Source organism: Phyllobates terribilis, unplaced genomic scaffold, assembly GCF_046119375.1.
Source record: "Phyllobates terribilis strain yellow unplaced genomic scaffold, ASM4611937v1 Scaffold_10__3_contigs__length_209671492, whole genome shotgun sequence".
Classification (NCBI taxonomy): Eukaryota; Metazoa; Chordata; class Amphibia; order Anura; family Dendrobatidae; genus Phyllobates; species Phyllobates terribilis.
Window position 1 is genome coordinate 128,895,807 of NW_027362770.1, and position 27,905 is coordinate 128,923,711.

Below are 27,905 nucleotides of genomic sequence, written 5' to 3' on the forward strand. Positions count from 1 at the left end.
TGAGGGTTGGGCTAGGGTGAGGGTTGGGCTAGGGTGAGGGTTGGGCTAGGGTGAGGGTTGGGCTAGGGTGAGGGTTGGGGTTGGGGTTGGGGTTGGGGTTGGGGTTGGGGTTAGGGTTAGGGTTGGGCTAGGGATTTTTTTCAAAAGTAAAAAAAAAAAAAGATGACGATATGGTGACTAGTGTTGAGCGCAAGTGCTCGCTACTTGAGTTTGCATCGGGTGCTCGGGTATGCCCCGAGTATCGCGGGTGCTCGAGTGACATGCTCGAGTCTCCGCCCTATATGCTTCGTGCCCAAAAAAACCTCGCGGGTATTGCCTGCCATGCACGAGCGATCCCCTCATGTATTTTTTTTTTTGGTGTCTAATAACCATGAAACATGCGAGTGGGCTCTCGAGCATGTCACTTGAGCACCCATGATACATGGTGCATATCCGAGTACCCGATGCAAACTCAAGTAGCGAGCACTTGCGCTCAAGACTAATGACAACTTATTCAATATGATGACCTAATGTTATCAAATTCTGTGTCGTACCTCTGGGTTCAAAATGTTCACTATACCCCTTGATAAAATCTTTGAGGGGTGTCGTTTCCAAAATGGGGTCACTTGTGGGGGGTTTCCACTATTTAGGCACATCAGGGGTTCTCCAAACGTGACATGGCGTCTGCTCTCGATTCCAGCCAATTTTGCGTTCAAAAAGTCACACAGTGCTCCTTCCCTTCTGAACTCTACAGTGCGCCCAAACACTGTATTTTCCCCACATATGGGGTATTGGCGTACTCAGGAGAAATTGCACAACAGTTTTTGGGGTCCATTTTCTCTTACCCTTGTGAAAATAAAAAATTGGGGCTAAAACATAATTTTTGTGGAAAAAGTTTGATTTTTTTTTATTTTCACGGCTCCATGTTATAAACTTCTGTAAAGCACTTAGGGGTTCAGGGTTCTCACCATCAGGGTGCTCACCACACATCTAGATAAGTTCCCTGAGGGGTCTAGTTTCCAAAATGAGGTCACTTGTGGGGTTTTTCCACTGTTTAGGCACATCAGGGGCTCTCCAAATGCAACATGGCGTCCTCTTATTATTCAAGTTAATTTTACAATCAAAAAGTCAAATGGCGCTCCTTCCCTTCCGAACCCTGTTGTGCGCCCAAACAGTGTATTTTTCCCACATATGGTGTATCTGCATGCTCAGGGGAAATTGCACAACAAATTTTGGGGTCCATTTTTTCCTGTTACCCCTGCGAAAATAAAAAAAAAAATTGGGTCTAAAGTAACATTTTTGTGAAAAAAGTTAAATGTTAATTTTTTTCTTCCACATTCCAAAAATTCCTGTGAAGCACCTGAAGGGTTAATAAACTTCTTGAATGTGGTTTTAAGCACCTTGAGGGGTGCAGTTTTTAGAATGGTGTCACTTTGGGGTATTTTCTGTCATAAAGACCTCTCAAAGTGACTTCAAATGTGATGTGGTCCCTAAAAAAAATGGTTTTGTAAATTTTGTGTGACATACAGTACAGACCAAAAGTTTGGACACACCTTCTCATTTAAAGATTTTTCTGTATTTTCATGACTATGAAAATTGTACATTCACACTGAAGGCATCAAAACTATGAATGAACACATGTGGAATTATATACCTAACAAAAAAGTGTGAAACAACTGAAAATATGTCTTATATTCTAGGTTCTTCAAAGTAGCCACCTTTTGCTTTGATAACTGCTTTGCACACTCTTGGCATTCTCTTGATGAGCTTCAAGAGGTAGTCACCGGAAATGGTCTTCCAACAATCTTGAAGGAGGTCCGAGAGATGCTTAGCACTTGTTGGCCCTTTTGCCTTCACTCTGCGGTCCAGCTCACCCCAAACCATCTCGATTGGGTTCAGGTCTGGTGACTGTGGAGGCCAGGTCATCTGGCGTAGCACCCTATCACTCTCCTTCTTGATCAAATAGCCCTTACACAGCCTGGAAGTGTGTTTGGGGGTCATTGTCTTGTTGAAAAATAAATGATGGGCCAACTAAACGCAAACCGCAAGGAATAGCATCCCCAACAGTGTCACCAGCAAAGCACCCCTACACCATCACACCTCCTCCTCCATGCTTCACGGTGGGAACCAGGCATGTAGAGTCCATCCTTTCACCTTTTCTGCGTCGCACAAAGACACGGTGGTTGGAACCAAAGATCTCAAATTTGGACTCATCAGACCAAAGCACAGGTTTCCACTGGTCTAATGTCCATTCCTTGTGTTCTTTAGCCCAAACAAGTCTCTTCTGCTTGTTGCCTGTCCTTAGCAGTGGTTTCCTGGTTTCCTCTGTGTGGCATTGACCTGGTCTCTAATCTGAGCTGCTGTTAACCTGTGATTTCTGAGGCTGGTGACTCGGATAAACTTATCCTCAGAAGCAGAGGTGACTCTTGGTCTTCCTTTCCTGGTGCGGTCCTCATGAGAGCCAGTTTCTTTGTAGCACTTGATGGTTTTTGCAACTGCACTTGGGGACACATTCAAAGTTTGCCCAATTTTTCGGACTGACTGACCTTCATTTCTTTAAGTAATGATGGCCACTCATTTTTCTTTACTTAGCTGCTTTTTTCTTGCCATAATACAAATTCTAACAGTCTATTCAGTAGGACTATCAGCTGTGTATCCACCAGACTTCTGCACAACACAACTGATGGTCCCAACCCCATTTATAAGGCTAGAGATCCCACTTATTAAACCTGACAGGGCACACCTGTGAAGTGAAAACCATTTCCGGTGACTACCTCTTGAAGTTCATCAAGAGAATGCCAAGAGTGTGCAAGGCAGTCATCAAAGCAAAAGGTGGCTACTTTGTAGAACCTAGAATATAAGACATATTTTCAGTTGTTTCACACCTTTTTGTTAAGTATATAATTCCACATGTGTTAATTCATAGTTTTGATGCCTTCAGTGTGAATGTACAATTTTTATAGTCATGAAAGTACAGAAAAATCTTTAAATGAGGTGTGTCCAAACTTTTGGTCTGTACTGTATCTCTTATTTAAGGGCATAAAAATTGATAAATTTTCAAAATTTTTCGCCAAATTTCCGTTTTTTTCACAAATAAACGCAAGTCATATCGAAGAAATTTTACCACTATCATGAAGTACAATATGTAACAAAAAAACAATCTCAGAATCAGGGGGATCCGTGGAAGCGTTCCAGAGTAATTACCTCATAAAGTGACAGTGGTCAGAATTGTAAAAATTGGCCTGGTCATTAACGTGCAAACCACCCTCGGGGGTAAAGGGGTTAAAACTCTCAAGAAATAAGGGTGGCAAGTTGTAGCTGTTTAAGCCAGCCTTCAGGTGGTGCTTAGCTTTTACAAGTATAAAGTGCACGTGCTTGTAAACCAATTAAACAGATATAGTAAAATGTCAATGAAAGATGACCACTATATATAGCACAATAAAGTGAACCATATGGTTAATATCAATATATTGTCATATTTAGACATTACGAGTATAAAGTGCACTAGTGGTGCATGGGACGCGTAAGGTGCAGCTATTTGTAAATCAATGGAGCAAGCATAGTGTCATATTCTTGGTTAGACCAGTACTTCAAAGTGCACCAGTGCATACCAGATGTCATCATCTGACTAACTGTTATGGTAGATGGCTTATTGCATTATGCTGGCTAAAAGAATCAGTTTCCAAAAGTTTGCTTTACCTGTTAAGTCCATCGCTAGATGGAGTGTTGGGAGCTCCTGCCTATAGCCCTACTGTATATACACACTGCACACACATACAGTATCCTCACATATATATACAGTATATATACACAATGCACACACATATACATAGTGTGTATATATACACACTGCACACAAATACAGTATGCAGACACATATATACATAGTTATACACACTGCACACACATATAAATGCAGTATACACTCATAGTGTATATACACTGTACACATTCTGTGTATATGTATATATATATATATATATATATATAATATATGTGTGTGTGTGTGTGTATATATATATATATATATATATATATATATATATATATATATATATATATATATATATATATATATATATATATATATATATATATAGTATACTAGATGGTGGCCCAATTCTAACGCATTGGGTATTCTAGAATATGTATGCGGCCGACCGGGCGCAATCAGCAGAACTTTGTTTAAATTTGCCGCCAAAATCGGTGATTGGTCGCGGTTGCCGGCCGCCACCAATCAGCAGAGCGATGTTTAAATTTGGCGCAAAAATTGCTGATTGGTCGCGGTCGGCGGCCTCGACTAATCAACAGAGCGTTGTTTAAATTTGGCGCCAATCTCGCTGATTGGTCGCAGTCGGCTGGCAGCCGCGACCAATCAGCAGAGCGGCGTTTAAATTTTCCGCCCATATCGCTGATTGGTCGCGGGCGTCGACAGCGGCCAATCAGCGTCGTATTAGTGAGGACCGGGGAGCGTCGCTGCTTGTGCGGCTACTTCCGCTGCGAGAAGCCGGGAGATGAGCGGCTACTCGCAGCTGAAGCATCCCGACCGGCGGCGTCACTCCCCGGTCCTCCGTTCACACTTGCCCTCCGGAGATCAGGGGGCCAAGCCGCTGATCTCCCGACGTTAGCCGCATGGAGGTGAGCGGCGCCGCCTGTCGGGGTACTTGTGCTGCCAGCAGCGGGGAGATGAGCGCCTCGCGCCGTTCATCTCCCTGCTGCATCGCCGCTGACCTCCGTCCCGCAGATGAGCCGCTAACGGCCGCCATCTTTTTCTGAAATCCCGCGTCGCTGATTGGCCGCGGCCGGACCAATCAGCGACGCGGGATTTCCTGGACAGACAGACAGACAGGATAAGACGATTATATATATAGATGTGCACACGCATATACAGTATACACACATCACAGTGTATATATACACACTGCACACACATAAATACAGTATACTATATAGACTATAATGGTGTCGACTGAGTGAATGTGTGCTCTGTTGTGCATCATTTTCGGGTGTGTACACCTACTGGAGACGGACACCCAGACCTAGTAGACTACAACTGAGTATCCGTCTCCAGTAGGTGTACACACCCGAAAATGATGCACAACAGAGCACACATTCACTCAGTCGACACCATTATAGTCTATGGCTCCATCGTGGCATACACCCGAATCCCGTTTTGCAGGAGTTTTGGACGTAAGCCCTGACAGGACCAACAAACGTAAACGCAGTGTGAATGCTCACTAAGTAAATTGCTTTCTCTTGATGCAGTGCATCATGGGAAAGTGACATCATCAGAGCAGAGGAGCCTGGGAATTCCCCTGGAGGCAAATTCATCGGAAGTCAGCTCATTTGAGTGGAAGTCTGGTGCCAATATAAGGAGTTTGTCTCCATTTTGCTATATCCTTAGTTCAAGATTTTTGTCGAATCATAATAGTGATATATCTGCTTTTAAATTAAATAATAAAATTTTTAGTAATAGGTCCTCTTTAACATGAGCACATGCCCAAATAAAAACAAAAGTCTATGCAAGTATCTTTCAGCGTGCTCATATTGACCTGGAAAATTTTGTTGTCGGGTAACTCTTGCTACATAATAAACACTATAAAACAAAACCTCCAAAAAAGCAAGAAATTGTCATTTTATCAGATTTTCACTCATTGTACATTGTATGGTAAATTAAATAGTGTCATTCAAAACTACAACTCATTCCACAAAATACAAGCTCTCATATGGCTTGTTAAAAAAATAAATAACAGTAGAAAAAAAGACGAAAGCACAAAAATGAAAATTGACACGGTACAAAGCTTTGTGTATAAAAGCAGCCAAGAATTGCTAAAAAAAATAATTAAATAAGGCGCATTTCCCTTCTGTCTGTGTAGCCTTGTAGAGCAAGGATCTAATGTGCAGGCGCCGGCGAGTCACTCTGACTTCCCAGCGCCTGCCCACTAGATCCCTGCTCTACACTTGTACACAGACGGGCAGGGAAGTGCGCCTTGCGAAAGAAGGTGAAGTGCACAGGCGCAGGATCCGGCCATGGGAACTTCACTTCATAGGGCACTGTGACGTGCAGGGGAGGGGAGAAATATTTTAATTAAACAAAAAGGTGGGATTTCTTCCCGTACCCCGAACGGGAACACATCGTAAGCCACAAGAAATAAAAAGCAATTTCACAGCCACAAGACCTCTAATATGGGACATACAGGTAAGTATAGATTCACATTTCTGTCACCTGTATGCCCATATTAGAGGTCTGAAAAGTTCCAGGGGGTGACAGATTCCCTTTAATTTGATTCTTGATTCATCTATTTATTTCATTTTTATTTGCAGAGAGATCAAGGACTTTGGATATTTGTATGAAGGACACACTCATGTTTCCAGGGACAATATGGACAAAAAGATCCCATACAAGTATGTTGTACAAGGTCGTGGACGCACGGAGTATGAGTACATTTACTGTGAAAATGAAGACAAATCCGTAATCATCAACCGTTGTCTTTTTATGCCATCACACTGTCTTTTTAAAGGAGGTGAGATTCTGCATATACCATACTATGTTATTATATACATAATGATTAATCGATATATAGTATTAATAAAAACTCATACAACTTGGTAATATACTTTGTGTTTTAATTCCTTACTTTTGGCAGGATGATAATAATAATCTTAATTACATGTTGAGTCTGCAAAACCCACATACAGTCATGGCCAAAAGTTTTGAGAATGACACCAAAATTATATTTTCACATGATCTGCTGGCCTCTGGTTTTTATTAGTGTTTGTCTGATGTTTATATCACATACAGAAATATAATTGCAATCATATTATGAGTACCAATAGGTTATATTGACAGTTAGAATGAGTTAATGCAGCAAGTCAATATTTGCAGTGTTGCCCCTTCTTCTTCAAGACCTCTGTAATTCTCCCTGGCATGCTCTCAATCAACTTTTGGACCAAATCCTGACTGATAGCAGTCCATTCTTGCATAATCAATGCTTGCATTTTGCCAGAATTTGTTGGTTTTTGTTTGTCCACCCGTCTCTTGATGATTGACCACAAGTTCTCAATGGGATTAAGATCTGGGGAGTTTCCAGGCCATGGACCCAAAATCTCTATGTTTTGTTCCATGAGCCATTTAGTTATCACCTTTGCTTTATGGCAAGGTGCTCCATCATGCTGGAAAAGGCATTGTTGGGCGCCAAACTGCTCTTGGACGGTTGGGAGAAGTGGCTCTTGGAGGACATTCTGGTACCATTCTTTATTCATGGCTGTGTTTTTAGGCAAGACTGTGAGTGAGCCGATTCCCTTGGCTGAGAAGCAACCCCACACATGAATGGTTTCAGGATGCTTTACAGTTGGCATGAGACAAGACTGGTGGTAGCGCTCACCTCTTCTTCTCCGAATAAGCTGTTTTCCAGATGTCCCAAACAATCGAAAAGGGGATTCATCAGAGAAAATGACTTTGCCCCAGTCCTCAGCAGTCCACTCCCTGTACCTTTTGCAGAATATCAGTCGGTCCCTGATGTTTTTTCTGGAGAGAAGTGGCTTCTTTGCTGCCCTCCTTGAAACCAGCCCTTGCTCAAAGAGTCTCCGCCTCACAGTGCGTGCAGAAGCACTCACACCAGCCTGCTGCCATTCCTGAGCAAGCTCGGCACTGCTGGTAGTCCGATCCCGCAGCTGAAACAGTTTTAAGATACGATCCTGGCGCTTGCTGGTCTTTCTTGGGCGCCCTGGAGCCTTTTTGACAACAATGGAAGCTCTCTCCTTGAAGTTCTTGATGATGCGATAGATTGTTGACTGAGGTGCAATCTTTGTAGCTGCGATACTCTTCCCTGTTAGGCCATTTTTGTGCAGTGCAATGATGGCTGCACGTGTTTCTTTAGAGATAACCATGGTTAACTGAAGAGAAACAATGATACCAAGAACCAGCCTCCTTTTAAAGTGTCCAGTGATGTCATTCTTACTTAATCATGACTGATTGATCGCCAGCCCTGTCCTCATCAACACCCACACCTGTGTTAATGGATCAATCACTAAAACGATATTAGCTGCTCCTTTTAAGGCAGGACTGCAATGATGTTGAAATGTGTTTTGGGGGTTAAAGTTCATTTTCTGGGCAAATATTGACTTTGCAAGTACAGTAATTCCTGTTAAGCTGATCACTCTTTGACATTCAGGAGTATATGCAAATTGCCATTACAAAAAATGAAGCAGTAAACTTTGGAAAAATTACTATTTGTCTCATTCTGAATACTTTTGGCCATGACTGTACAGTTTTGCCCTCAGCAGAGAAGTGAACAAAAATAATTTCACATTGATAGCAGTGGCTGACACGGGACCATGGGTAGACACCCTGCAACTAGGAGGCTTGATACTGGTTGAAAGTATTGGCTCAACATGGTGGGCTATACCCTATCCTAGGATCAGATTTACCTAGCATCTGTGGGATTTAGACACATTTTTTTACTCTTTTTAATTTTTTTTAGTTTATTTGTTAGGTAACGTAGATGTAGATGTCCTTACAGTCCCCCCAAGAAGGATACACCGTGCCTTCTACAACGGTGTATCTCCCTATGGTATTTCATCATGATTAAGAATGGATATAATGTTTGAAACGTGTTTATATTCAGTATCCACTCACCACTATGGATTTTTAATGTTTGAAATAAAGTGCTAATTTTAACTTATTTGGATCAAGCTGGACAAGCCAACCTCTGTTTTTGCCATTCATCACCGCCTTCCAACGGTCTCTGCTCGAGACATTCAGTATTTCTCATGTGGCCCCTTGGGCTAAATTAATTGCCCACCCCTGGTCTAGTCCATGGAGTTCTTACGAGCCAAGCTTGCCTGTCAATGTTTTTTAGCCTAATTAGGACCGTCAGTTCTTTCTGACTCCATTTCACAATAGACATAGGATCTCTTCCTACAGACCCTATCCTGCATATTGGAACATTCCCAAGACACTGCAGATAAAACCGCTTCTCCCCCTACCCAGTCCGAATCCTCAGAGGACACCTCTGATTCAGAGTCTGAATTCAAGCAGGACATTATCTGGTCTCAGATGTTAAGAACCAATCTTGTCCAGGCAGTGAACGACACCCTCCAAGGTAAAGGGGTTTGCCCACGAACAAAAGTAAATTTTAATCAACAGGTCTTGGAATAAAGATAAATTCCACAATTGGATGTGTTTAAAAAAATGTTCCTGTGCTGAGATAATCTTATAAATGTGCCCCTGCTGTGTACTGTGTAATGGCTGTGTCTGACCGTGCAGGAACATGGTCTGATCATACTATAGCTCATGGGCAGAGGAGGACGCACAAGAAAGTACACAGACAGGGCACCATGAGATCGCAGCTTTCGAATTCCAAATTCCTTAACCACTCATAGCTTGCTGCTACTTTTTTTTTTTTTTTTTTGTTATACCGAATCGGCATGAGATAAAAATTGCAGATCTGCACTGCCCTATAGTATAACATTGGTCCAGGTGCTATCTCATAAAACAACACATAGCTCTCAGCCGTGTTATACCCTCGTGTGAGCGAGCCCTAACCCGGGTTCTCAAGCCAGTCAAGGCAGAAAACATTGTGACGAGGCTGGCAGCTTTGGACGGGCCTCGCTGGGCATTGTATTCTGACTTGATTAGTTGAGTATTTTTCTCTATTATCCTGTCAGTCCCGTGATGCCTTAGCACAGCATTTATAAGCATTTAGCATCAGAAGTTATACCTTTTTTAAAAAGGAAAAAAGAAATGTACAGTGGCATGTAAAAGTTTGGCCACCCCTGGTCAAAATTACTGTTATTGCGAGCAGTTAACATCATCTCTAAAAATCATTTCTAAACAGCATTTTTTCGGATTGATAGTAAATCCCGCCTTCCTTAGAGCATCCAGAACAGCATGTAGCTTAGGTAGATGACTAGCCCAGTCTGGGCTAAAGACTACAATGTCGTCAAGATAGGCTGCGGCATAATTCTTATGTGGGGCAAGGATCCGATCCATAGCCCTCTGGAAGGTGGCTGGGGCCCCCTGTAGTCCGAACGGCATCCGAGTATATTGAAAGCACCCATCAGGTGTTGAGAAAGCCGTCTTCTCCTTGGCTGTCTGAGACCTGGGGATCTGCAAGTAGCCCTTCGTCAGGTCAAGAGTGGTGATGTACCTCGCTGGTCCAAGCCTCTCTATGAGTTCGTCGACGAGGGGCATCGGGTACGCGTCACACTTGGATACCTCATTCAGACGGCGGTAGTAATTACAAAATGTCCATTCTCCATTGGGTTTTGGCACGAGGACGATTGGGCTCGCCCACCCACTCTTTGACTCCTCTATTACCCCGAGGTCTAACATCCTCTTTACCTTGTCAGAGATCACCTTTCGGCTTGCTTTCAGAATCTGGTATGGCTTTAGATTCACTCTTACATGTGGCTCTGTAAGTACTTCATGCTCTACCACCTGAGTATGCCTCTGCGACTCTGAGAACAACTCCTGATTTCGCTGTAGTAGTTCTCGACATTGTTGCTTCTGGGCCGGCGATAGTCTCTGCTATAGTGACGTCTTCCACTTTGCCTTCAAGAGTGGCTCCCAGGCAAGGAGTTTCCACCGGTTCCTTGTCTCGCCACGGCTTGAGCAAGTTCACATGCAATACTTGGTGCTGCTTTCTTCGGCCAGGCTGGTGGACTTGGTAGTTCACTTCACTGAGTTTATCCACCACCCCATACGTGCCTTGCCACTTGGCCAAGAATTTACTCTCGACAGTGGGAATGAGGACTAAAACGCGATCCCCAGGCTGGAGTTGTCTCAGCCTTGCCAACCGGTTATACACCCTCACCTGGGCTTCCTGCGCCCAGAGGAGATGTTCCTTCACGATGGGCATCACTTTCGCCATTCTCTCCTGTAACTGGGCGACAAGTTCGATGATGCTCCGGTGGGGGGTGACCTCGGCATCCCAGGTTTCCTTGGTGATATCTAGGAAACCCCTTGGATGCACGACATACAGAAGCTCAAATGGAGAGAAGCCAGTGGAAACTTGGGGAACTTCCCTGACGGAAAACAGTAGAAACGGAAGCTGATAGTCCCAGTCTCGACCATCCTTCTCGACTACCTTTTTGAGCATTGCTTTGAGTCTTATTAAAGCGCTCCACCAGGACATCAGTCTTCGGATAGTAAACGGAGGTTCGCAACTGGGCAATTCAAAGCACTTTACACAGCTCCTTCATCACCTTGCTCATGAACGAGGTTCCTTGGTCCATCAGGATTTCCTTGGCATGCCGGTCCTGGCAAAAATGTGGACAAGTTCCCGAGCTATGCTCCTACTAGACAAGTTCCTTAAGGGTACCGCTTCAGGGTACCGGGTCGCATAGTCCATGATGACCCAGATATATTGGTGGCCCCGGGCCGATTTAACTAAGGGGCCCACGAGGTCCATGGCAATCCTCTCAAAGGGAACTTCTATCACAGGTAGGGGAACTAAGGGGCTACGGAAGTGAGAGGTGGGCGTGGTTATCTGGCAGGTGGGGTAGGAACTATAATAGTTTAAGATCTCCCAGTAACATCCTGGCAAATAAAACCTCCTCACTATTCTCTCCTGAGTTTTTTCCACCCCTAGGTGTCCCCACAGAATATGTGAGTGTGCCATATCCGCTACCCTCCGTCGGTATGGTCCCGGCACTAACAGCTGTTCCTTAGTCTCACCTTCCCTTAGTTTAGCCACCTGATATAGCAACTCCCCCTAAACTGCAAAGAGGAGGAACCTGGTATCGACCCCCGGCTCTTGGGCAACCCCATTACATACATTAACCTGGTCAAATGCCCCCTTTTAAGGTCAGGTCTCGAACTTGTGCAGTCCCAAAGTTTTCTCCTGACACATCTAACTCAGCGAGGTCGGCCTCCTCAGTCACCGTCTCGCCCTCATCGCCGGCAAGGATGCACAGTGGGAACTCATCCACTTGAGACTTCGTCAGGGCTTCTTCTCCAGGGACCAGGCTTTTCCCCATGCTACTTAGTCCGTTTCCCTTCCCCACAAGTCCCAAAATAAAGAAAAATCACGGCCCAGTATGACGGGATGTATCAGGTCCTTAACCATCCCAACCTCGTGGGACTGGGCACCACTGTCTGGTCCCACTGTCATTGCGGCCACGGGATAGTCCTTGGTGTCGCCATGGATGCACCGAACGCCCACAGTTTTGGAAGGGATCAACTGGTGGGGAAGGGTAGCTCTGATTAAGGTCACCAGAGTCCAACAGTCCAAGCACCTTTACTCCATTAATGGATATGGCACATGCCTGCGGCCCCTCGCCGGGTCGACAGTCCGCACTGCAGGGTGGATAAGCATAATAGGAACCCTGTCTTCCTAGGATGCAGTCCATAGGCTCAGGGGACATATGACACCTTGCAGCTACGTGTCCAGGGTTGTGACACTGCCAACAGACTAGTGGGAGTGGGACGCCCCTCCAGCGGTGGCTCTAGACCCCTTCCGTGGTGAGCCCGCCCCATTTTTGGGTATCCCAGTACAGAAAAGTGACTATATCCAGTTTCCCGAGGGATTTCTCAACCACCTGATACCTCTCTACCAGGCCGAAGAAGTCATCTGCGTTCTGGGGATCGCCCTGGGCAACCCAAGTCTTTACCGACTTGGGAAGGGAGTGCACGAATCTTATCAATCACCACCCGCTCAACCATCTGGGCCGGAGTGGAGGACTCTGGTTACAACCACTTCTGAACGAGATGCAGTAGGTCAAACATCTGCGAGCGAGGGGGTTTGTCGCTGGTATACGCCCAGTGGTGGACTCGTTGGGCTCTCACCGCCATATTCACTCCCAGGCCTGCTAAGATTTCTGTCTTTAGCTTGGTGTATTCCTTGGCATCCTGCAGTGGCAAGCCGTAATATGCCTTGTGGGGTTTACCTGACAAATATGGTGCCAGAACCTCCACCCACTGTTCTGGTGGAAGTCTCTACCAATCAGCCACCCTCTCAAAGACAGTCAGAAAAAATGCTTCTACATCATCCCCGGTGGTCATTTTCTGCATGGCCTGTCTTACCGTCTTCCTGACATGGGAGTCATCAGTTGGCCCTGGGGGTGGGGCGGTTGCTCTGCCCTGAATGGCGTCCGCCAGAAGCTGTATCTGCTGGTGCTTTTGTTGATCCTGCTGGTACTGCTGCTGTGACTTTTGCTGCATCTGGATCTGTTGCATCAACAGTTTGGTTGTCTCCTGATGATGCTGCTGGCTCTGCTGCATGCTCTGCTGGCTCTGCAAGAGCTGCTGGTGCATCTGTTGTTGTCTCTGCACCAGGTGCTTAATAAGCTCCTCCATGCTGCCTGACTTCTCTGGTTGGCTGGCTTCCTTCACCCAGGACATCCACCGGTCTCTGTAGATACAGGTACACGTGTTCCTGGAACCTTGCCCGCATTCTCCACCAACTGTGGTAGGACGACTCGCTCGGCCATTTCTGGAAGTAAACTCAGGAACCTGGGTTTTCTTTGCTGGCTTTCTTAATAGCATAAAGCTCTGCACTCCAGCAAAATAAACACAGCCTTACTTGGCAAAACAACAAAACAAAAGATAAACTGTAGCACAGTCCATATATGTGTGTGCGGTTCGCCCACACCGGCTATGTCCAGCCTTCAGCTCCCTCCTGAGCTATGGCTGTCCTGTCTGGAGACCTTCCTTCTCCAAACACAACACAGACGAAAAAAATAGGACTGAACATTTAAATGTTCTTCAGCCACACCCGGAGGTGAAGGTATGGGGAATGACGTCTTTCCCCTAAAACCACACCCTTTAAGTGAGTTAACCCACCAGTACAGAAAGTCCATTGGTTTCAGTTCACACAGGCAACCTGTGCGACACATGCATCATCCCCTCGTAAATCATACCAGTGACTGTCACAGTATGTGTGTGTAAATATATACAGTACAGACCAAAAGTTTGGACACACCTTCTCATTTAAAGATTTTTCTGTATTTTCATGATTATGAAAATTGTACATTCACACTGAAGGCATCAAAACTATGAATTAACACATGTGGAATTACATACTTAACAAAAAAGTGTGAAACAACTGAAAATATGTCTTATATTCTAGGTTCTTCAAAGTAGCCACCTTTTGCTTTGATGACTGCTTTGCACACTCTTGGCATTCTCTTGATTAGCTTCAAGAGGTAGTCACCGGAAATGGTCTTCCAACAATCTTGAAGGAGTTCCCAGAGATGCTTAGCACTTGTTGGCCCTTTTGCCTTCACTCTGCGGTCCAGCTCACCCCAAACCATCTCGATTGGGTTCAGGTCTGGTGACTGTGGAGGCCAGGTCATCTGGTGTAGCACCCCTTCACTCGCCTTCTTGGTCAAATAGCCCTTACACAGCCTGGAGGTGTGTTTGGGGTCATTGTCCTGTTGAAAAATAAATGATGGTCCAACTAAACGCAAACCGGACGGAATAGCATGCCGCTGCAAGATGCTGTGGTAGCCATGCTGGTTCAGTATGCCTTCAATTTTGAATAAATCCCCAACAGTGTCACCAGCAAAGCACCCCCACACCATCACACCGCCTCCTCCATGCTTCACGGTGGGAACCAGGCATGTAGAGTCCATCCGTTCACCTTTTCTGCGTTGCACAAAGACACGGTGGTTGGAACCAAAGATCTCAAATTTGGACTCATCAGACCAAAGTAGAGATTTCCACTGGTCTAATGTCCATTCCTTGTGTTCTTTAGCCCAAACAAGTCTCTTCTCCTTGTTGCCTGTCCTTTGCAGTGGTTTCCTAGCAGCTATTTTACCGTGAAGGCCTGCTACACAATGTCTCCTCTTAACAGTTGTTGTAGAGATGTGTTTGCTGCTAGATCTCTGTGTGGCATTGACCTGGTCTCTAATCTGAGCTGCTGTTAACCTGCGATTTCTGAGGCTGGTGACTCGGATAAATTTATCCTCAGAAGCAGAAGTGACTCTTGGTCTTCCTTTCCTGGGGCAGTCCTCATGTGAGCCAGTTTCTTTGTAGCGCTTTATGGTTTTTGCAACTGCACTTGGGGACACTTTCAAAGTTTTCCCAATTTTTCGGACTGACTGACCTTCATTTTTTAAAGTAATGATGGCCACTCGTTTTTCTTTACTTAGCTGCTTTTTTCTTGCCATAATACAAATTCTAACAGTCTATTCAGTAGGACTATCAGCTGTGTATCCACCAGACTTCTGCTCAACACAACTGATGGTCCCAACCCCATTTATAAGGCAAGAAATCCCACTTATTAAACCTGACAGGGCACACCTGTGAAGTGAAAACCATTTCCGGTGACTACCTCTTGAAGCTCATCAAGAGAATGCCAAGAGTGTGCAAAGCAGTCATCAAAGCAAAAGGTGGCTACTTTGAAGAACCTAGAATATAAGACATATTTTCAGTTGTTTCACACTTTTTTGTTAAGTATATAATTCCACATGTGTTAATTCATAGTTTTGATGCCTTCAGTGTGAATGTACAATTTTCATAGCCAAGAAAATGCAGAAAAATCTTTAAATGAGAAGGTGTGTCCAAACTTTCGGTCTATACTGTATGTATGTATGTATAATATACATTTTTATAGGTACACATATAGATAGATGTTTATAGATAGATATTTATATATATATATATTTATTTATTTTATATATACATACACCTAAAATACGAAAGAAATGTGTCATATTTAACTTTAGGCCTTTTAGAGATCATTTCATCTTCAGCTTGCTTAACTGTGCAAAATAACAGTAATTTTGACCAGGGGTGCCCAAACTTTTACATGCCACTGTATACTATCAGATTATAGGCATAGAGCCAGGAAGTCTGAATTGGCATCTTCTTCATTATCACTGTGAGAGAACAATCTGTGTAAGGCTATGCGCCCACGTTGCAGAAATGAAGTAGAAAATTTCTGCAGCATTTCTGCATCTCCCTGGCAGAAAAAACGCATGCTGATTGTACATGCGGTTTTCCTGCGAAATACATGAGGATTATACATGCGGATTGTACATGCGTTTTTCCTGCCAGGGACAAGCGGATGTGAAGCGTTCTTCACATGCATTTCCGCATGCGGATTGACAAGCGCTTTCAAAGCGATTTTTGCATCACTTGGAAAGTGCTTGACAACTATGTCACACTATATAAATCCATGCAAACGGCATGGATTTATATAGTGGGACCTTTAGAATGGTTAAAAATAAAAAAATAAACCTATACTTGCCTTCCGATGGCCCAGCATGTGTTGCTGCGCTCCTTCCTGGCTGCCAGCTGAACGCGGGACACTGCACTGAAAGACCTGCCGTCAGCAAGCACGGGAAGGAGACCGGGGGCCGTCGGAAGGTGAATATAATCTTTATTTTTTATTTTATTCTTTTTTTACAGTTTCTATGGTACCTGGGTCTGGAGGAGAGTCTCCTGTCCTCCACACCCGGGTACCATCCGCACATTAGAACGGGCCAATTACGCAAGTACAGATGCAGTCTTGCGGAATTGGCGCGTTCTAATGCAAGTCAATGGCGGCGAAAACGCAGTGCTTCCGCAAAATAATTGGTAGTGCTGCGTTTTTTCCCGCAATGATAATCCGCAGCGGAAATTTCCGCATCATGTGCACAGCACATGCGGATTATCATTGGGGAACATGGCAGGCCTTCTACCATGCGTTTTTAATACGTTTCCGCAGCTGCGAAAACGCTGTGGAAACGCATTAAAAACGCATCGTGGGCCCACAGCCTAATCCTCATCTGCTGTGATAAGATTTTCTTGTATCTACCCTTGTGGTGAGCCTGGGTGAACAGGCCCTGTGATGGCTTTATAGAGTAGGTACATGTGTACCTGTCTGAGTTTCTGTTGCTAAAAATCTTGTCACCAAAGCATTATTCAGACTGTTGGTATGGTATTCTCAGGAAGGTGAATCTGACTTCAAGTGGAATTAATGAGTTTCATTTTTACTTTTCAGAGTGGCATCAGTATGATGATGTGTGCCTTAGAAAAAATGAGAGTTTCTTAGATAGAATCAAGTTCTGGAAAGATGAATACAAATCCGTTTGCGAAGCAAAAAGAAAGGCAGGCGAAATCATGGTCAGCGGCATTTACAGTATTCTTGCGACCTGCGATGAAATCAATTTGTTAGGCTTTTTTGAACAACTGAAGCAATTTCACCACGCATCTACACAGTCAATTTTGACATCATATCAATGGCGTGATCATGAATATAACAAAGAAAAGGTATTTGTTGTGGAGTTATTTATTAAAATGTACAAAATATTTCAGGGGCAGTGGCAGCATTAATTAAGGTGGATTTCCAGTTTGGTATAAATGAGATTTATCTATCACTACAAGAAATAAAAATTATAATCCCTGCCTCTATACCTTATCTACTGCTTATCTAGTGGTAATAATATGTATCCTAAATATTTAGTGTTTTTTTACCAGTACGTCCATCATAACGGCACGACAGGAGTTAAGTCCTCTGCTCCTCTTGGGACAGGAAACACATGAGAGGTTAAAAGCCCCCCCCCCCCCCCTCTTCATCACACCCTCAGTGTTTTTCCTGTCCCTAGCAGGACAGGACGCTATGGAGAGGTTCTCTGAAGACAGAAGTTACCTGAGAGCCAGGGGGATCGGGTGGGGTCTGAGAACTCTCCCCTTCCTTTGGTCCAGAGGCTCCATGCTGATACCCCACTGCGGGGGTCCTTCAGCCAGAAAACCGCCGCTTGCCGCTGTATCCCCCGGATAGGGGCACTGAGCGTTGCACTGACCCGCCGGCGTTGTTCTGAAGGGCCGGCGTGCGCTCCATGGAGGAGCGCTGTGTATGGGAGCCGATACTTCCGGCCGGGAGGCGGAGTCAGAAATGCGGACATCCGCTTTGGGCCGGTGTGCTTTCCAGGGTGGAGCGCACGCCAAGCGCTGCGCGGGACTTCCGGACGGGAGGCGGAGTCAGGAAAGCGGATATCTGCTTTGGCCGGCGTGCGTTCCAGGGTGGAGCGCACGCCACATGGGCTTCTCCTTCCGGCGCCGGGAGGCGGGGCTTCTGGCGACCAGAACGCACAGGTGCCCGGAGCCAGTGGTGAGCCTCCAGGGCACATTAAGAATGGCGGTTATCTTTGGGGGCGTGGCTACCAACCTGGATCAGGTAAGACCCTATAAAAGGTTACACCTCAGCCACACACACTCTGACACCATGGAATCCAATCCTACACGGTCAGAAGCCCCTTCAGAGTCCCTGGGCAGTGTGAGTACAGCCTTAGCCTTAGGCCCTTGTCTTGGTAAAATTAGAATAATCTAGGACAGGTCTTTTATAGTAAATCTCCTGTGTCCTTTTTTTATTTATTTATGGATTAGGATAGGGGAACCCAGAGGTCTGGATCTTCTTCCAAAAAATCAAGACGATGTGTAGACTGTAACACGAAGCTTCAGGACTGACTCATATGAAAAGCGGCTGTGTAAAAAATGTATAGCCGAGGTCTTAAAGGAAGAAAAAGCTTCCTTTTTGACGGATATAAGATCTATGATCCGTCTGGAGGTCCAGAGTACAGAAATATATCTTCTCTACAGAACATACTGATGAACTATTGAAGTCCGTTAGGAATACTATGAACTTGGAGGACACTCAGGTCTCCCATTCCAGACAATATGAAATGTTCGCAGGTCTGAGAACTCAGAGAAATAGAGTGTTCCCTGTAAATGAGCATTTAAAATCAATGATTATGGAGGAATGGGAAGAAGTGGAGAAAAGACTCATTGTGCCAAGAGACTTTAAATCCCATCTTCCTTTCAATCCGGAGGACATCAAACTTTGGGAGGAAATCCCTAAAGTAGATGTCCCAATAGCGAAAGTGGCTAAAAAAACATCTATCCCCTTTGAGGATTCGTCTTGCCTCAAGGACCCAATGGATAGGAAGGCTGAGAGCATGCTCAAGAGGAGATGGGAAGCCTCAGCAGCTATAATTGAATCAAATATCGCTGCCACTTCAGTGGCAAGATCCATGTGCCTTTGGTTGGACGAGCTGTCCGATCAAATTAGGTCCGACTCCCCTGTAGAAATGCTATCAGACTCTCTTCCCATGTTAAAGCTGGCAACGCAATTCATGGCTGATGCCTCGGCCGAATCTGTCAGATTCGCAGCTAGATGTAGTGTACTATCTAATGCCGCTAGACGGGCAATATGGCTAAAAATGTGGTCGGGGGATAGCCACTCAAAGAATAAACTGTGCTCAATTACCTTTTCGGGTGCTCGGGTCTTTGGTCCAGTGTTTGACGAGATCCTAGAGAGAGCATCCGACAGGAAAAAAGGGTTTCCCGAGGATAGGGTTAAAAGATTCCGGCCCTTTCATGGAACCCGTCGCTCCTCCAAACGAGATTACAGGGGTAAGGGTAAGACAGGGAGATGGTCTTACAGGAAGGGAGGAAAGGACAGAGCAGATCAGTTCTCCTTTGGGGCCCCAGCTAGACCATGACGCCATTGGGGTAGGGGGCAGGCTTCTTTTCTTTCGGGACAAGTGGGCGTCCATTACAAAAAATCAATGGATCCAGCGTTCATTAGGGGAAGGTTACAAGATAGACTTTTCCCATACTCCCCCTCATCATTTCCAAATCACTCGTCCTCGCTCCCCCCGTAGATCTCAAAAGTTTATGGCAGGATATATTAGTCCTTCAATCCCTACGCGTGGTAAAACAGGTTCCCCCTTCAGAGCAGGGTTTAGGCCATTATTCCTCCGTCTTCTCTGTATTAAAACCCTCAGGCAAACGCCGTACGATTATAAACCTCAAGCCCTTAAACCAGTGGGTGGAATACAAAAGGTTCAAAATGGAGACTATAAAATCCACCATTCCATTGATGGAGAAGGGATCGGTAATGTGCACCCTAGATATCAAGGATGCATATTACCATGTTCCAATTCACCCAAGTCACCAGCAATACCTAAGGTTTGCTCTAGAGCAAGAGGACACAGTGCACCACTTTCAGTTCACTTGCCTACCATTCGGTCTGTCCTCGCCCCCCCGAACATTTACAAAGGTTATGACAGAAGTAGCGGCCTTCTTAAGAACACAGGGGATTGTAATTATCCCTTACCTGGACGATATACTGTTGGTGGCCGAGTCAGAGTCTCAGTCAACTAGATCACACGATCAAAACCCTGGAATGTTTGGGGTGGAACATCAACTGGGAGAAGTCAAGCCTCCAACCAAGTACCACAAAGGTATTCTTAGGAGTACTTTTAGATTCCAGTCTTCAAAAGTCCTCCTTGCCTCAGGAGAAACGGGAAAAAATAAAACTGGAAATTTACAACTTCGAGAAGCGAAAAACTACCTCAATCAGATACGCAATGCGGATCTTAGGCTTGATGACTTCATGCATCCCCAGCGTAAAATGGGCACAGGCCCGTTCAAGACCGTTGCAGAAGTCGATCCTGTCAGTTTGGAACAGACAACCGTCAGGATTAGACAAAAAAATGAGACTGTCAAGGGAGCTAAAAAACTCTTTCCTGGTGGACAGACCCCTCGAGCTTAGAAAATGCAGTAGACTGGATCCTTCTTCCTTCAATCCAGATCTATACGGATGCCAGCCAAAAGGGCTGGGATGCAAGCATAGGAACCAGATATCTACAAGGGATGTGGCCCAAAGAGATACAACTCAGGTCGTCAAATTTCAGGGAGCTTATGGCAGTCTGGGAATCTCTTCAAAGATGTCAACATTTGCTCAGAGGAAACCACGTAAAAGTTTTCTCAGACAACAGCACTACCGTCTCGTTTCTTCGTCGACAAGGAGGTCCAAGAGGAAAATGGTTGCAATCCTTGGCGGCAAGAATTTTCCACTGGGCAGAGAGAAATGTTCTTTCAATATCAGCTATTCATCTAAGGGGATCCGAAAACTTGGTAGCAGATTTTCTCAGCAGAGCAAGAGTTGGGCCCTCAGACTGGGAACTAAATCCAGATGTTTTTCATCAAATCATTCAACAGTGGGGCACCCAGTCTATAGACCTGTTCGCGACCAGGAAAAAACGGAAACTGCAGCACTTTTTCTCCTTGAACCCGGCCGACAGCCCAGAAGGAATAGATGCCCTTTCTCAATCATGGGGAACAAAACTGGTGTACGCCTTTCCTCCAGTCCCTCTCATCTCAAGAGTACTAAGGAAAATCCAACAGGAGAAGGGAGCTCTTATCCTGATAGCGCCTTACTGGCCCAAAAAGAGCAGGTTTCCTCTGCTACACCGGATGTCGGTGGATCTCCCATTCAGGCTCCCAGCCAGAGAATATCTTCTATCGCAGGGTCCCTTGTTACATCCGAACATCCAATTCCTCCAGCTGACGGCATGGAACCTGAGAGGCGGATCCTAGCCTCTAAGGGCCTTTCTCATCGAGTGATTACAACTCTCCAAGCCTGTAGGAAACCAGTAACGTCAGCCATCTATTCTAGAATCTGGAGACAGTTCTGTAGCTTTCTAGGTGAGTCTGTGGGAAATTCTTTGCGCCCCAATATTCCAAAGATACTGGATTTCCTCCAACAGGAGTTTGATAAGGGTCTGAGACCAAATACGTTAAAGGTTCATATCGCGGCCCTAAGTACTTTCTTGGACTACTCCCTGATAGACCACCCATGGATATCCAGGTTCATAAAAGCAACTTCTCATTTAAGACCTACGATAAGGAGTCTGGTACCAGCGTGGGATCTGAACCTTGTGTTGAGAGCTTTATGTAAGTCTCCCTTTGAACCCCTGGAAGAAACATCAGTAGACCTGCGTTCTATGAAATCAGCCTTTCTTGTGGCAGTTACCACAGCGAAGCGGGTAGGTGAGATCCAGGCTCTCTCAGTTCTGGACCCATACCTCAAGATCGTGGAGGAGAGATTGGTTCTTAAACTGGATCTCTCCTTTCATCCTAAGGTGGTGTCCAGTACTAACCTGAATCAAGAAATAATACTGCCATCTTTCTGCCAGTTTCCCAAAAATGAAAAGGAAAAATCCTTCCATACCTTGGATGTCAGGAGGACAGTTATTCGGTATATAGAAGTCACAGCCCCCTGGAGGAAGGACTCAAACCTGTTTCTACAATTCTCGGGTGTGAATAAAGGCAAAAAAGCTTCTAAGCCGACCCTTGCAAGGTGGTTAACAAGGACTATCGCCCTTGCATATGAATCAGAGGAGAAGGATCCACCAATTTCCCTTAAAGCTCATTCCACTTGGGCAATCTCCGCTTCTTGGGCGGAGAAAGCGGGAGCATTAGTGGGCCAAATTTACCAGGCAGCAACCTGGTCCAATATATCCACATTTAGTAAACATTATAAATTGAATGTATTGTCCAGTCAACAATTAGCCTATGGCCGTAAAGTCCTTCAGGCAGTAGTCCCGCCCTAAATGTTCCATTTTTTTTATTTGGTATGTCTCCTGTAGTGCCGTTATGATGGACGTACTGGTAAAATAGGAATTATTCCTATCGTTAATTACGTTTCCATGAGTCCATCATAACTGCACCATATTTCCCGCCCCTGCTCTTGACACTAATGTGAATGTAACATTGGTATATGTATATAATAAAATAGAGTTGCATCCATCCTGGTTTAAATGATTAGTACAAACACTGAGGGTGTGATGAGGGGTGGGGGGGACTTTTAACCTCTCATGTGTTTCCTGTACCTATAGGAACAGAGGACTTAACTCCTGTCGTGCCGTTATGATGGACTCCTGGAAACGGAATTGACGGTAGGAATAATTCCTATTTTTTCCACCCTTTCCTGCTGTCCATAAACTTGCCCATAAGCTTCAGATGAATGTTGGTCGACTTTCGCTCTCTTGACAGCTATTCCTCATGACTCCCCCACATACATGCAAGTTGAGTTGAGAGTGCCTATGTTTTGATTGTGAAGCAGACAATATTGTTTTACCAGACTTCTATATACAGTGGGTATGGAAAGTATTCAGACCCCTTTAAATTTTTCACTCTTTGTTTCATTGCAGCCCTTTGATAAATTCTAAAAAGTTCATTTTTTTTCTCATTAAAGTACACTCTGCACCCCATCTTGACTGAAAAAAAACAGAAATGTAGACCTTTTTGCAAATTTATTACAAAAGAAAAACTGAAATCTCACATTGTCCTAAGTATTCAGACCCTTTGCTCAGACACTCATATTTAAGTCACATGCTGTCCATTTCCTTGTGATCATCCTTGAGATTGTTCTACTCCTTCACTGGAGTCCAGCTGTGTTTTAATTAAACTGATAGGACTTGATTTGGAAAGGCACACACATGTCTATATAAGACCTCACAGTGCACGTCAGACCAAATGAGAATCATGAGCTCAAAGGAACTGCCCAAAAGTACATTTCCGAGCAGCACACTGCATCTTCTCAGTGCTTCAGGCTCCCCCCTTGGCTCTCATGATAGAGATAGTTGGATCTCAACAGACAGTTTTTGAATTGATTTGAATTTGGTAACTGTGACCTTCTATTTGACCAATATTCATTACTATTTCCAAACTCCACATTTCATTGGTGGTTCATGGAAATCTTCAGAGCATGATCATGTGCTCATCTGCATGCACAGCAGAGCTGACAATAGAATATCTAAGCTGTGCTGCAACATGGCTGTCAAGGCCATGAGGTGGCCTTCAGAGTTTTATTAAAAGTTTTCTTTGGCAGGATCATGGGTGCATCTGATTTTCATGACATAGATAGGGTCATTATGTTCAAAAGCAACTGGTACCCTAGGATCTTCGGCATAGAATAGCTGAGCTGTGCCTACAATCTGAATGTCAGATGTTCTTTTAGACATGTTCATTAAGTAATCTAAGTATGCTTGACTGACCGTATTAGAACTACTGGTGGATGAATCCTGTGGCTGTGGAGGGTAATGAGAGCCACTGACGGAGGGAGGATATCATTAGAATGGACAGAAAAAGGGCCAGCTCACCAGGTTTACATGATATACTCCGCAGCTCGGAAAATTACCATTGCCCTTGGCTAGACTAACGAAGATCCAGGACAATGTATTGAGCTCAGTCGGAGGTCAAGTCTTAAATGTCTATTGAAGAGTCATTTAAAAGGAATAGGTAGTAGTTACATACACAGATTGTCCATGAGAAACCACTAACCTCCATCTGTGCTGGATACACTCTTCTGGATCAGCGCATGTTAGAGCCTATTCCTCGAGATAGAATTAAGTCCCATTGGTAGGATCCACATCAACTATGCAAATTTGGCCTATCCTGTTGACACAACGTAAATGTATGAATTAGGAATAACCCTTTAAATTTATTTTGCAAGAACAAATTATTTCTAAAAAAAAGCCTACTGATTTCATTTGATGATACTGATAATGCTTTCTGTAACTTAGGTGCAATATTTGATGAATATTTTGCTCAATAAAATCTGTGACCCCTTCATCAATAAAAATAAGCAGCAGGAAACTGATGTGAAGCTGAACCGAATAACTGCAGGAATAATTTGCCTCCGGATTGTTCAGAGATTTTCCCTTTCTGTTAGCAAAGAGCATTTAGCAAACATCTGCAGTGTCCTGTGCTTGGATGAAATGCCGAGAGAAAAGTTGATTGCTGAACTCCAGAATACAAAGACTCTGTTCAGTAACTTTCCTGGGTAAGTTTGTCTAATATCTTTAATGGTTTAGTGATGAACTAGTGTTGGTATTACTAGGCTACGTTCCCACAATGAGTATTTGGGGAATTTTTGATGGTGCAGAATTTCTGCACCTAATGGCTAAATTAGGTGACTTTTTTCATTGCGTTTTTGAGCGCTTTTTTTTCCCGTCTTTTTATCGAGTTTTTGACACTGCAGTTTTTGTTTCTTTTTGGATTGTCATGTTTTAAATAAAGTTGCACTGAAAACACGTATACCAATATTTCGGCAAGCACAATCCAAACCCTACGATCTCATATGAATGGCCACAGTCACAATGCAAAAAATGTCTTTCATGGCACATGTCCATCAAACAAAATAATAATTCTGATGTAGTCAGTTACCCCATTGGAGCAAATTGGTCATGATACCCAAGATAGATAAAAGATGTTGAATAAAAAGGAATCCTATTAGACTTATAACTTACAATTTCTGCTCTTAGATGGTCTCAACGAGGTGACAGAATGAGTATGAGTCTCTGTTCATCCCCATTTAAGTCTGTTTGGTCTTACAACTTTTTATGCACCTGATAACTGTTTAAGGCGAAACATATTGTATTTTAATAAAGCCGCTTTACTTCTACAGTGGCTTTTTATCCATTTCAAGGGAGCACCATATCACCTGTTATCATTCATTCTTTGCATTTTTTAATTTTGAAGGAGAGTTATTTTGCTTAATTCACATTGATCTTTCTAATGAATGAAATACTGCTTTTAATACTGATTTTTATGGATTTTTTATGGCCTGCTTCCTTTAAAATGGCTTTCTTTTTACCACTCTACCATAAATGCCAGATTTATGGAGTTTACGACTAATAGTTCTCCTGTGGACAGATTCTCCCACCTTAGCTGCGGATCTCTGCAGCTCCTCCAGAGTGACCGTGGTCCTCTTGGCTGCTTCTCCAAGTAGTGCTCTCTTGGCTTGGGATGTCCATTTATGTGGTCGGCTATGTCTCGATAGGTTTACAGTTGTTCCATATTCCTTCCGTTTATGAATAATGAGGTGAATTATGCTCCTATAGATATTCAGAGCTTGGGCTATTTTTTATAACCTAACCCTGCTTTACTCTTCTCCACAACTTTGTCCCTGACCTGTCTGGTGTGCTCCTTGGTTTTCGTGATGCTGCTTGATCCCTTACGTTCTCAATCAAACCTCTGAGGTCTTCACAGAACAGCTGTAGTTATACTGAGAATAAAGTACACACAGGTGGACTCAAATTACTAATTATATGAATTCTGTAGGCAATTGGTCATTCAGAATTTTATTTTTGGGTATCTGACAACAGGGCTGAATACAAATGCACCTCACAATTTTACCGATTTTATAGTTTTAAAATAATTAGAAAAACATGTATCATTTCCTTTACACTTTACAAACACTTGCTACTTTGTGTTGGTACATCACACAAAATACCAATAAAATATATTCAAGTGAAAAAATGTGGAAAAGTAATTTTCTATGTCTGCAACCTTATAATAAATCTTTTTTTGCAGACAACCCTTTAACATCTTTCCAACATAAAATGTCAAAGTTTGTCCTAGATCTGATGCAGTTGTATGGAGCAGGCTCTGGAACCAGCAAGCACCCTCCTCAAACAGCGGTCAGAGCTAGCTCTGATTACTTGCTGTTTTAACCAATTAATTGCTTCTGATGCCGGGCGGGCGGTGTATCTGTTTTGATGTCCATCTCTCCACCACAATGCGGACATAGGGAGTCGATGGGTTGCCGTTGTATCCCTTCTCTCCACCATCATTGCACTTCTGTGAAGTCCAGCCTGTTGCTGGACTTCATAGGAGATTGTAATTTTTAAAAATCACCACTCACTCGCGCTATACAATTGCTAGAAGAAATGCAGCTGCTGGTAGTAGAGCAGGTTTCGTGTGATCACTGTAGCAACGGCGTCTCTGCCCCCTGCCAGGCAGAGACGCCGTCCCTCTCACCTCCCCGCTCCCCGCGCGGCGTCCTCCTGCGGTCCTCTTCCTGCTGCTGCAGGCGCGCGCAGCTTCCCGGGCACTGTGCTTAGGGCGCGCGCGCTCCCTCTCTCTTAAAGGGGCCGCACGCGCCGTCCTAAGGAGTCCCCGGCCAATAGCCGGAGGACCTCCCATATACAAGGCACCTCCTCTAAAATGGAGGTGCCCGAGCAAAAGTTGATGCACAGCATACTTACCTCTGCTTCAGCCCTCAGGTCCAGTTGCCAGCCTGACTACTGTTCCAGTCCGCCAGTCTGACTACTCTCCAGCCCGACAGTCTGTCCTCCATTCAACCCGCCAGTCTGTCTATGGGCAAGTCCGCCCGCTTACCAGGAAGCACCTGCCAGTTACCTGCCTTTGGAGAACGAGAATTGTTAGCCATTAAATTGGCGCTGGAGGAGTGGCGCTACCTGCTTGAAGGGGCTCTATACCTGGTGATCATCTATACGGATCTCAAAAATCTGGCATATCTCCAAAATGCCCAAAGACTCAATGCGCGTCAGGCCCCTGGTGGTCTTTGTTCTTCGCCCGATTCGACTTCGTCCTACATTTCCGCCCGGCGGACAAGAATGTCAAAGCCGACGCCTTGTCCCGATCCTTCCTGTCCTCCGATCAAGAGGAGGAGCCTATGCCCATCATCGACCCCTCCAAGGTGATGAAGGTGGCCCCCTTGGATCTGACTCGTCTTCCACCCGGTAAGACGTTTGTAGCAGTACCAGATCGTGAGAAGGTTCTTTGCTGGGGTCATTCATCTAAACTAGCCGGCCATGCTGGCCAAAAGAAGACCTTCCTGCTAATCACCCGGCATTACTAGTGACCTACCCTGCGCAAGGATGTGGTAGACTTCATCTCAGCCTGTTCGTCCTGTGCCCGCAACAAAGTTCCCAGACATCTACCAGCCGGTCATCTCCTGCCTCTTCCCGTACCTGATGCCCCGTGGCAACACATTGCTATGGACTTTATCACTGACCTCCCTGTCTCTGCCGGTTGTACAGTCATTTGGGTGGTCGCCGACCGCTTCTCTAAAATGGCTCACTTCATCCCTCTGCCTGGTCTCCCGTCTGCATCAGAGCTAGCTAAGGACTTCTTCCTTCACATCTTCCGTCTCCATGGCCTACCCCTCCACATTGTGTCGGATCGAGGGGTTCAGTTCACCTCACCTTTCTGGAGAGCTACATGTAAGCTGCTGGATGTCACCCTGGATTTCTCCTCCGCTTACCATCCACAGTCCAATGGTCAAGTGGAGCGGATCAACCAGATCCTTACCAGCTACCTCCGGCACTATGTTAACTCTCACCATTCTGATTGGGTGGATCTCCTGCCATGGGCCGAATTCTCCTACAACAACCATGAG

At 44.8% G+C, this 27,905-nt stretch overlaps 1 protein-coding gene across 3 annotated transcripts in view; it reads left to right on the forward strand.

Moving 5' to 3' along the window:
* Nucleotides 1-27,905, forward strand: part of RNF213 (ring finger protein 213) — a 271,043-nt gene that overhangs the window by 82,197 nt on the left and 160,941 nt on the right. For all 3 annotated transcript variants that reach the window (XM_073649777.1, XM_073649776.1, XM_073649778.1), the window contains exons 7-9: nt 6,304-6,503; nt 16,911-17,179; nt 24,283-24,542. In XM_073649777.1, coding sequence (XP_073505878.1) covers nt 6,304-6,503; nt 16,911-17,179; nt 24,283-24,542 — 729 coding nt within the window. The remainder of the gene's footprint in view (nt 1-6,303; nt 6,504-16,910; nt 17,180-24,282; nt 24,543-27,905) is intronic.